This window comes from Syngnathoides biaculeatus, chromosome 3 (assembly GCF_019802595.1).
Source record: "Syngnathoides biaculeatus isolate LvHL_M chromosome 3, ASM1980259v1, whole genome shotgun sequence".
In the NCBI taxonomy this organism is placed as follows: domain Eukaryota; kingdom Metazoa; phylum Chordata; class Actinopteri; order Syngnathiformes; family Syngnathidae; genus Syngnathoides; species Syngnathoides biaculeatus.
This window is the reverse complement of record NC_084642.1, coordinates 27,909,383-27,921,307: the sequence shown is the minus strand read 5'-3', so window position 1 is coordinate 27,921,307 and position 11,925 is coordinate 27,909,383. Positions and strand designations below refer to the sequence as shown.

The following is an 11,925-nucleotide window of genomic DNA, read 5'->3' as shown; positions in this document are numbered from 1 at the left end:
AGCAGGCCGACCCACTGAATAACTTTTAAATCACATTCAGCCAGTCAACGACAAACACGATATAAATTAAGTAGAAATATTTCTAAAGGTCACATATTACTACTGTAATATTGGGATGTAACTTCCCATCTTTACTGTAATATAGTATCATCAGCCACACTATTATCGACTGATGTGCCAATTTGTCTTGTTGCATTGTAAACGGACACTTTTTAGGGGGATCAGTCTTTTGGTTATGAACTTTTTTTTTTTTTTAATCGCTTTATTGTGGATGTCCGACTTCTATGCAAATTATTTGGGTGTGCAGCTGTATTTAACCACTTTTTCCATTTGAATGAATAATACTTTATACTTATTGTTCAGACCTATGAAAAACTTTTCAAAAATGTGATTACAGCAAAGGGTGAACTTGCATTTTTAGAACTTACAATTAGTTTGCTGTTTATATTTTATAATACAAATGTGAAAAGGCTGCTTACAATTATCCTTTGAGTACAGGAGAACAATTTTAAACTACATTCGTAATTGTTTCCACCTTAATAGCAGAATGTAAAAGTTTTATTTACAATCATATTGTACATGAAATTACAAGAGGAAAGTAATATTTAGAATAAAACAATGCAAACTCCATCTGCTTGTAGCTCTATCTTCCATATAATTGTCCATTTATGGAGTGCTGTGAAAAAGTATTTTAAAATTATGGTTTTGCATAGTTTCCCCAATTAAATTTTGAAGATCATCATTAAAAAAAAGTACAAATATCTGACAAATATAACCCAAATGAACTTCAAATGCCGTTTTTAAAACAGTTTAAGGTAGAGAAAAACTATTTGAGGTTACCTGGCCATGTGTAGAAAAAATGTATTTGTCTAATATAGTTGTTTGTCGATCTTCAAGTGGGGAAACTGCAAAAATTTACAAATTTGAGAAAGGTGCCAAAACTTTTTCACCGCACTGTATGCAGGACATTTTACTGTAAACACTGTCCTTACAGGAACATTCTATCATTGCTGTGAGAGAAGCGTGTGTTCAGTTCCTGAGATTTCTTCAGCAGTCGCTGCTTCTGCGCATCATCGAAGCGGTTGACCTGCAGGTCAGTTTCCCGATCAAACGCTCTCCTCTCCACCGGCTTGTCTCTCTCCTGCTTTGCTTTCTCCTTCATAGTCTTGCTATGCAAACTCATCAGAGATTCTGAGCGTTTAGTTTTCTTGAATCAAGAAAAAAAAGAATTGAAAGATTTAGCATGAACATGAACACGTAGCTTGTCGAGGAAAATATACAAAAAGAATACTGATTGTTGGGAGAACTTACATTATATTTTGACACCTTATCTGCCATTTCCAAATCCTTTTGAGAAATTTGTGGAGCAGAAGCTTTCTCAGCCTCACCCTTTTTCTTTCTCTCAATGCGCTCCTGTTGTCCAAGAAAAAAAAACAACATATCTTTTTGTAAATTAAAAATTGTGCTGAAAATTTATATACGTAATGCCAATAAGCAACGAAAAGCAATTGTTGGCTTTGCGTACCGTGGCCTTGCGCTCTGTGTCAGCAGGTGTATCTGTCCAAATGGAGCGGTCACCCATCTCCGGACCGGACCTCTTCTTGAAACTACGAGCTCCCAACCCAATGTGTTGTAGTTCTGGTGGAAGTTCTGTCATCCAAGTCTCTCGGGTTGGGACCTCAGGAGCATCCTATAAACGAGGAGAAAAAAAAACAACTATGTTTGAAATCCATTGTGTTACAACCAATTTTTCACATTTTATAAATCACTAGCCTTCAAAAAGATTGGGTTGTCAGATATTTTTATTCCCAATGCTGAAAATTTTCATTGTCTTAACGAGACAACGAGAAAATGTGTCTATATTCAGTAGTTCTGGTCATCATTTGAGTCGGAGGTTAGTGGGAGCCTATCACATTTATCCATCCATCCATTTTCTTTGCCGGTTATCCTCACAAGAGTTGCGGGGAGTGCTGGAGCCTATCCCAGCTGTCAAAAGGCAGGAGGCAGGGTACACCCTGAACTGGTTGCCAGCCAATCGCAGGGCACATGGAGACAAACAGCCACACTCACAATCACACCTAGGGGCAATTTAGAGTACCCAATTAATGTTGCATATTTTTGGGATGTGGGAGGAAACCGGAGTGGCCGGAGAAAACCCACGCAGGCACGGGGAGAACATGCAAACTCCATACAGACGAGGCCAGGATCGAACCTTTGTCCTCAGAACTATGACGCTTTTATCATCTGAACCACCGTGCTGCCCCTATCACATTTAACTTATGGCAAATGGCGGAGAACAACCTCAAGGCTCAATCTTGTTTTCGCTCTTGAGGAGTGGTTTTGCTAATCATTTCTTCATTTGAGGAGCAATGTTCTAATTTTGAGGAACAATTTTGTGCTGGATTATCAAACTGGGCCCCAAAGCATGGGCTTTACTCAACAATAGGGGTGCAGTTATTGAATATTTTAGTCCTCGAATATTTTTCAAAACCCTCTTCTGATTGGTTACATAACCTATTTTAACCATCATTCCTCTCTGATCACATGTACTGTGTTTTTACCTACATCGTGCTAAGTCACAGGTGTCAAACTGGTGGCCTGGGGCCCAGATCCGACCTGCAACATCATCTTATGTGGCCCGCGAGTGTGTACGTCGATTTTTTTTCTAGCTGAAATACAAAAAGTCAAAATTGCAAGAGATATTGCAAGCATTTTTTGTTACCACCCTCCCTTTTGAAATAAAATCTATTCATAATGTAGTTGAACAAACAAATTTCAACAATAGGTCAACAATGTGGCCCGTGACAAAAAAATCAGTTTGACAACCGTGCAGTATAAGTGTTCCCACTTGCAGATCGGATGGTGGCATACTGGCCATACATATTTCACACAGTAACTACAATGAGCAAAACATTTAGGGACCCTGTACGTAAGTAACGTTTAGTGTTGAATGTTCATTTTATCCATGTAGTCTGTCAAGAAAGGTCTGTTCACGTTCCAAAGATGAACTAGTTTTGTTCATCGTTCAAAATTTTGAACCAAGTTCCGCGTTCCAAAATCAAAGTAGATCGCAGCTATTGTTTCCTCTCAATATGATGCTGAGGTGTCATTCCCTCAAAATATTGGGATTTCCTTTGCCCATTGCTACGACGCAACAAACGTGACTCACTGTGACTATAAAATCCATTTTATTTAATTGGATTTGTGCAAAAGCGCTATTAATGACTAAGTGGTTTGAGAAATTTATAGTGTACCACCAAAGGAAAGACTTCATGCCAAACTAATAGGGAGAGAAGTACTAAGTCCTCGGCTCCGTAGTGGAAATGATTAGATTGGAACGCTACCGTTGTCCAAAAATTTGCTTACTGATGCGCTTGTGTGAATCTTGAGTATTTTACTTTGAACGACTGACTAACTGCATTTGTAGCTATAATCCCATGAATTTAGTGCCACATGCCCCTCTGTCCAGCAGGTTTTGTGTGGTCTTTACTTCTAATATGATTTTAAGTTATATCATTCCAATTTAACCATTTTCATCTGTTACCTATTTGTCGGACTATTTTGTGTAAAATGAAAAATGATATCAAATATATACACATTTATTTAGAAATAACAGAAAAACTTTCAGTTTCATCTGTTACCCATTTGTTGTGCTATTTTGTGTAAAATGAAAAATTCTATCAAATACAGTATATACACATTTATTTAAAAATAATAGAAAAACATTTAGTAAATACTTGCGAATAGTCATAGTAAAAGCTTAAGAAAAGCTCAGACTCACAACTTTGGTCAGCTTATCTTTCATCATTCGTGCCCTGCGTTCAATGTCCAGAGCCACCGTGTTTTGAACTGGACACTTGGACGGCATGGGTCCAATAATATCATCCTCCTCATCCTCACTGGTGAAGGAGTCAGCCTTGTAGTCTGGAGGTAATGCAGGACCTGGCAAACCCTCCTCATCTCCATCATTGTCATCATATTCTGCACGGCGAAATCCAGGAGGCAAAGCTGGGCCCAGCACAGGTGGCCTGAGAGAAAATTTCAGTTACAACTTGAACCCAGGACAATAATCCGACTTCATTCTTCAGTGCCGTGAGAACGTATTGGAGCCATTCTTCAATTCTGATATTTTTGCATAGTTTTGCAACTGTAATGTTTCAGATCATCCTGCAAGTGTAGATGGACAAATATAACCCAAGTGAATTTAAAATGATATGTGTGGAGAAACGGTGCAATACTTTTTCACAGCATTGTTTGTGTTCTTTCCTTCTTCAATAGTGATCACTAATTACTGTACTCCTTTCCATTTAATTTCATTCAAATACCTCTCTGGCGAACTCTGTTTCTTGCTAAAACCTGGAGGTAATGCTGGTCCAAAGAAGCCGTCATCTTCGTCAGTCTTTGTCTTCTTCACCCTGTTCAAGTGACAGATGTTAAACGTTCTGTTTATGTTGACGTTGTAAATATTGTATACCGTAATCTCGTCCGATTTACACACACGACATGTTTGTCTTCACACAAGTGTGCGGTCTTGACTCTTTTGACGACCACTTCACTTTCATCGGACGAGCTGGACTGTTCACCTCGTTTGTAACCGGGAGGCAAGGCAGGACCGGCAACTAGCACACGGAGTCACAAAACTATGATGAGACAAACATTTAGCATTGAAACGTGACTGCATTTTGAAATCTGTTGATACTTACAGTCACTTTCGTCGTCAGAATCGGAAGCATTTTTAAAGCTTGGGGGCAAAGCAGGTCCGATATCACTTTGAGAGGTCATGATATTGGCCACGATTTGCATAAACACGATATTACCTGTTTTCTAAAATACTTTTACCCAAGTGAAAAAGCGCATTTGTCTTGTATCTGAGTCATTACGCTATATGTGAAATAAGACCGTGCTCAACATTTGGGTCGACATTTTGAAGAACACTGCGCATGACCGCATGTTCTTTTCCGGGTCTCCACTACACAGGAAGTTGCCCTATAAGAATAAAGATCATTTGCGAGGTTTAACGACTTTTCGCACTTCTGGTGCCAAACAAATCTAGGTGAAGGCAGCTCCAAAAAATAAAACGTTTTGAACATTGGTCAACGGACACGTTTGGCATAATCGGGGATAATTTGAGGTCCGAAAATGTTTGGGAGTAATCCATGTTTATGAGAAGAAACACAAATCCTTCGTAAAATAGCCACTTCACTCCCCATACAAAGTTCACTTTTAGCGGATTTTCTGCACCTTCACAATATAAAAAAACAATCTCGTGTTTGAAATACAAGGGTGACTATTTCTACACTGATTGAATAGGCGGAAACCAATTACAAATATATATATATTTTCAAAACATTTATCTTACAGAAATGCTAACCTTTTTGGCATTTGGGTACAACCACAGAAGTGGGGTAGATGATTGCAGGTTTTACAGATTTCCAAGGAAAAAGCAAACTTTGCGTTCAAGAATGTGCAAGTTGGTATATGTTAACGTTTGTACAGATGTATGTATGTTATAATTGAGATGTTAATGTTTATGACAAACCATTTCAACTTTCGATCTGAAAGACAACCAACACTACCCAAAGATCGCCTTCGGAGTTGCCACTTCAAAGATGGCTTGAAGGAGAATGACCCAGTGTACTTTGCGCACAACCACGGAAAATGGATGGATTTTCCTGATCCAAAAAGATAAGGCATTGAACAGAAATTCTTACAAAATGGGAGCTGTGCAGTGAAACCATTGAAATTGGATTGTTTGTTGCATTGTTTAGCTTTCTTCACCAGTTATTACATTGCTTTTACATGATCTGAATTAAAAATTTTAATGGTTACGATTTATTTCTCTACCATTTATGATTAATTGTGACTATTTAGTATTGAATGAGTTCTGATGAACAAATTATAAAAATTCTAAAACGTTTTGCAGAAAGAGAAAGAAATGCAATCAGAGAACTCTGTTGATGAGATAGCAAGGAATAGTCCGCAGTTGGGAGATGAACATGTCCAGACAGCTGATGATGTAAGTGGTTGTGTATTTACATATGTGCTTCACATTTTTTAATCTTTGCCCAGAAAGACATAGAGTAACAAAACATTTGGATGCCGTCTGCATTTTTCCTTTATCAGGATCCACATGGAGCTCACACCTACAGTGAAGAAAATAAGTATTTGAACACACTGCTATATTACCAGTTCTCCCACTTAGAAATAATAGAGGGGTCTGAAATTTTGATTGTAGGTGCATGTCCACTGTCAGAGAGATAATCTAAAAAGAAAAATCCAGAAATCACAATGTATGATTTTTTTAACGATTTATTTATGTGATACAGCTGCAAATAAGTATTTGAACACCTGTCTATCAGCTACAATTCTGACCCTCAAAGACCTGTTAGTCTGCCTTTAAACGTCCACCTCCACTCCATGTATTATCCTGAATCATCTGATGTACCTGTGTTAGGTCATTATCTGCATAAAGACACCTATCCACCCCATACAATCGGTAAGACTCAAAGTTATAACATGGCCAAGACCAAAGAGCTGCCCAAAGACACCAGAGACAAAATTGTACAACTCCACATGGCTGGAAAGGGTGATGGAGAAGTTGCCAAGCAGCTTGGTGAAAAAAGGTCCACTGTTGGAGCAATCATAAGAAAATGGAAGAAGTAAACATGACGGTCAAGCTCAGAGTGGAGCCCCATGAGGTGATATTTTACATCACCGGGTCTCAATGATCCTTAGGAACGTAAGGAATCAGCCCAGGACTACACGACAGGACTTGGTGAATGACCTGATAAGAGTTGGGAGCACCATTTCCAAGGTGACTGTTGGTAATACACTAAGACAATATGGTTTGAAATCATGCATGGGACGGAAGGTTCCCCTGCTTAAACCAGCATATGTCAAGGGTCGTCTTAAGTTTACCAATGACCATTTGGATGATAGAGGAGTCATGGGAGAAAGTTTCGTGGTCAGATGAGACCAAAATTGAGCTCTTTGGTCATAATTCCACTAATCGTGTTTGGAGGAAGACGAATGAGGAGTTCCATCCCAAGAACACCATCCCTACTGTGAACCATGGGTGTGGTAGCATCATGCTTTAGGGGTGTTTTTCTGCACATGGGACAGGAAGACTGCACTGTATTAAGGAGTGGATGGCTGCGGCCATGTATTGTGAGATTTTGGGGAACAACCTCTTTCCCTCAGTCACACCATTGAAGATGGATCGTGGCTGGGTCTTTCAACATGACAATGACCCGAAGCACAAAGCCAGGAAAACCAAGGAGTGGCTCCATGAGAAGCATATGAAGGTTCTGGCATGGCCTAGCCTGTCTCCAGACCTCAATACAATACCTAATACAAATACAAAATCTGTGTTTCTCAGCGACAGCCCACAGCCCTGTCTGATCTAGAGAAGATATGTGTGGAGGAGTGGGCCAAAATCCCTCCTGCAGTGTGTGCAAACCTGGTGAACAACCACAGGAAACGTTTGACTTCTGAAATTGCAAACAAAGACTACTGTACCAAATATTAACATTGGTTTTCTCAGGTGTTCAAATACTTATTTGCAGCTGTATCACACAAATAAATTGTGAAAAAAATACATTGTGATTTCTGGATTTTTGTTTTTGGATTATCTCTTTCACAGTCCGTGGACATGGACCTACGATGAAAATTTCCAACCCCTCCATGATTTCTAAGTGGGAGAAGTTGCAATGTACCACGGTGTTCAAATACTTATTTTCTTCACTGTATGCCTCAACAGCGAGCTCGTCTAGATGTATGGCGCTGATGTCAAAACTAAAAGAAGTTGAACTACTTCAGAAAAATGTTAAGGACCTCTTGCTCGAGTGTGAAAAGCGCAAACCCAACTGAACCGTTTTCATTTTGAGATAAGGCCTTGGTATTGAAGTGAAAAATTCAGTTTATGTTTCTAACTATTGGGGATGAAAAGAGATGCTAAAAAGTAACTAAACGCCATACTACAAAAAAATATTGGCGTTAATATTCACCGAGTTTTTTTGATGACAAATTTCATTTTTTCTCCAAAATGAGACATTGTCACGTCCCATCGGAAACGAGAGTAGGACCCAAATGCAGGAACCCTGAAGACGCAAGGTAGTTCAAGAAGAGACGTTTATTGTATGCAGAGGTCGGGGATCGAGCAGGCAGTCCGGTGCAGCAGCGGTAGTTGTGACGTCGGGCGACGAGAACAGATGAGCGGACAGGCAGGAGTCGGTACACGGGGAAACAATCAACGCAGGCAGAAGTATCAAGGAGTCAGGCTTACAAGGTTGGTCGGAGAACGGACGAAGGTCGGTACACACAGGTTCAATCAGGAATACGAGAGTGCTGGAACGGGACAAAGCTCAACGAACTGGCCGTGGACCAGTCGTCACCGGGTCCTATACATACACGGGGGATGATCAGCCCGCATGAGGCACAGGTGTGTGCCTCCCAATTAGCGCAGCCGCGCGGGCACCCGCACAGCTCGTGTTGAACCTGAACCCCAGACTGGTGGCCATCCAGGCCACCAAACACGAGGCGTCCGGGCGGACAGGTCAGGAGGACGACCCGGACGCCAAGCACCAGGGTCCCCACGGGGCGATTCGGGCGGACGACCTCCATGAGGAACCCAACGGCGAAGCAGGAACCAGAACGAGGCAGGCAACTGCTCTGGATGAGAACCTCCCACGCCGTGGTTGCGAGACGACCAGGGACTGGTCGCCACCGAGGCTTGGTCAGGAAGCGGCTGGGAGCCATCTGGAGCGAATAGGATGATGGAGAGAAGGACCAGAGCAATGACCACCACCCTCCCGTAGTCTCTCCAGCTCCAGGGTGGCTCCACAGAACTCCCCAGCTCCTCCTGGACAGGAACGTGAGAAGGCAGCGACCCCGTCGCCGCCGCCTCCTGGACAGGAACGTGAGAAGGCGGCAGCAGCATCACCAACTCCACCTCCTCCTGGATGGGAGCGTGAGGCGGCTGGGGAACTGTCGCCGCCTCCTGGACAGGAACGTGAGAAGGCGGCAGCAGCATCACCAACTCCACCTCCTCCTGGACGGGAGCGTGAGGCGGCTGGGGAACTGTCGCCACCTCCTGGACAGGAACGTGAGGGCGTGCTCGTCGCCGACAGAGCAGGGACGGGGAGCGGCCGCGGGCCGGTCGCCACTGCCACTCCAGAGCACGGACGAGAAGCGGCTGTGGAGACATCGCCACCTCCTGGACAGCAACGTGAGGCGGCATCGGGTCGGTCCCCACTGCCACGTGAGCTTGCAGTGCATCCTTGAAACAGCAACGTGGGCGTGGCGCGGTGGCGAATCTGTTTCCAGGGCAACGTGAACCTGAGTAGGCGGAGAGTCAGTCGAAACTGACACGTGGGCGTGTCTCGGGAGCGGGTCAGTTCCGACTGCCGCGTGAACTCTGCTCGGAACAGCCAAAACTGCGACGTGCACTTGAAGTGGCGAGTCCGTTCCGACTGCAGTGTTCACTTGAGATGACGAGTCCGTTCCCACTATGGCGTGCACTTGGCAAGGGGGCGGGTCGGTTTCCACGGCAACATGAACCCGAGCAGGCGGAGAGTCAGTCGAAACTGACACGTGGGCCTGCCTCACCAGCGAGTCCGTCGCCGTTGCGACGTCAGCGTAGCTCGGCTGGTTCGCTAATCCTTGCCGGACCTGGGCCGTGAGAGCCGCCAATTCCGCGCTCTGCCGCTCAATCTCCGCCCGCAGTTCGCGGCGGAACGCCTCGTGATTTGGCGGCACCTCCTCCCTCTGGGCTGGAAGCCTCGCCACCAGCTGCGGGTCTGCCGGTCTCACCGTTACCGGCGAGGAGTGGGAGGACTGTGTCTTCGTTGCCGCGCAGCGAGAGACACCAGGAAACGCCCGGCCGGGGCGTCTCCTCTGGCCGCCCCGCGGAGGTCCCGGGTAGATGGCCAATCGGGTTCCCTCATACCGATTGGTGTACTTTGATCTACCGGGTGAAGACGTTCGGGTGCTGGAAACGCGGGGAGGTGAAACAAACTGACTGGGATGAAAGATCGGACGAGCAGATTCATAGTCAGAATAATCGGAGTCGTACTCAGGCAGCCGGTCAAACAAATCGTGGTCCTCCTTATATTCCGAAAAGTCAGAGTCCAGAAGAATATGAGGAGCCGGACGGGTCGTGTTCGGGACGTATTCATACCTCGCGGAGCGTAAGACACGGAAGTGGAGGACGTCAGGGAGCCTACCCGGATTGGACAGGCTTGGTCCTCCGGCAGACGGTCTACCTTGCGTCGGTCCCGGCGACGCCGGGTCTTTCCTTCTGGGTCCTGTGATGGCCAGTTCGTTCTGTCACGTCCCATCTGAACGAGAGGTAGGACCCAAATGCAGGAACTCGGAAGACGCAAGGTAGTTCAAGAAGAGACACGTTTATTGTATGCCGAGGTCGGGGATCGAGCAGGCAGTCCGGTGCAGCAGCGGTTGTTGGGGCGTCGGGCGAAGAGAGCAGATGAGTGGGCAGGCAGTAGTCGGTACACGGGGAAACAATCAACGCAGGCAGAAGTGTCAAGGAGTCAGGCTTACAAGGTTGGTCAGAGAACGGACGGAGGTCGGTACACACAGGTTCAGTCAGGAATACGAGAGTGCTGGAACGGGACGTAAAGCTCAACGAACTGGCGGAGGACCAGTCGTCACCGGGTCCTATATATACGGGGGATGATCAGCCCGCATGAGGCACAGGTGTGTGCCTCCCAATTAGCGCAGCCGCGCGGGCACCCGCACAGCTCGTGTTGAAGCGGCAGGATCATGACAGTCATATCCAAACATTCTATTCTTGGCAAAGTGAGACATATCCAAATTTCGACTTAAACCTTCAGGAGCAGCTGTATTTTTTTAAAAAAAACAGTTGCTTTTGATAGGTAATCATGAAAACTATTTGCCTTCCAACATTTCAAGCATTTTAAAATAATATTTAAGACCATAACCACCACATTTAGAGAGTTAGGTATCAGAAATAAGGGTCAGTCACCAGTCACAATTTTCACAATTAGCTCACTAATGTCAGATGTTGAAAAAGGAGATGAAAAAATGGGAATTTCTTTTAAAAAGGTGTTTTTCAGTTATTTAGAAACTTTTTTCAGTATGAGGTCTTGGAAAGGCTGAGTTTACATCATTGTAATTTTGTATATCTGTATGCGATTCTGCAATCCGACATCTACAGGCATTGTGTCACTCAGTTGATTAATTTTGTTTATAAATTGATGTGAGATCATTAAGAAAGTAAACTGCTTCAAACCAGTCTACGAAGGTTAATATGGGTTGCGAGGGATACCATCAGAAAAAAAATAGGTAGTCGATCTCATACACACATCTCCAAAATGAAATCAGTTTCAAACTCACAAATTCCTATATGCTTCTATATACTTCGCTGCGCTATGATGTCTTCAACATCTTGTCAATGCTCCTGCAAAGATTTGAACTCAATTATTACATCACTGAACATGTCAGATCAACTCCTCATCTTACTCATGAAGTTAAATCTGAACCTGAGAGATGCTGACCTATCTCAAAGGTTCTGTACCAGCAGGGCTACCATTCCCAACATTATCCACACGCTCATATATGCAGTTCATGAGATATTGATTGAAGAAGTTTTTAACCAGGGACTTCCCAGTCAGCTGAAAGGTAAGGGGTCTCTCCTGAAAGCTTTTACAGACTTTTTTTTTCTGCCAGAGCTAAAGGTTTTACGATACATGACCAATAACCAAGTGGTGTGCACCTAAATAGTCCACTTTTCCTTTCCAACAAGAGTGCATTTACGGCACAATTAAGAGGCTACAGCTTGTTATGACATCCCAAGGGGACATGTTCATGTGGAACGTGCAAATGAAAGAATAAAAAAAAAGTTGCGATACTTGGCCACATACTGTATCTGCCCCATACAGACCCATT

General features: G+C 43.8%; 1 protein-coding gene across 1 annotated transcript; it reads right to left on the bottom strand.

Annotated features, from left to right (window-relative positions):
- Positions 1 to 208: 208 nt before the first annotated feature.
- gpalpp1 (GPALPP motifs containing 1) lies at positions 209 to 4,986 on the bottom strand. The gene is made up of 7 exons (XM_061815114.1): positions 4,704 to 4,986; positions 4,499 to 4,619; positions 4,326 to 4,415; positions 3,782 to 4,028; positions 1,526 to 1,690; positions 1,312 to 1,413; positions 209 to 1,207 (listed from the first exon to the last, which is right to left on the bottom strand). Exons 1-7 carry the CDS (start codon positions 4,801 to 4,803, stop codon positions 989 to 991), a joined length of 1,044 nt encoding a protein of 347 aa, XP_061671098.1. The 5' UTR covers positions 4,804 to 4,986; the 3' UTR covers positions 209 to 988.
- Positions 4,987 to 11,925: the final 6,939 nt, after the last annotated feature.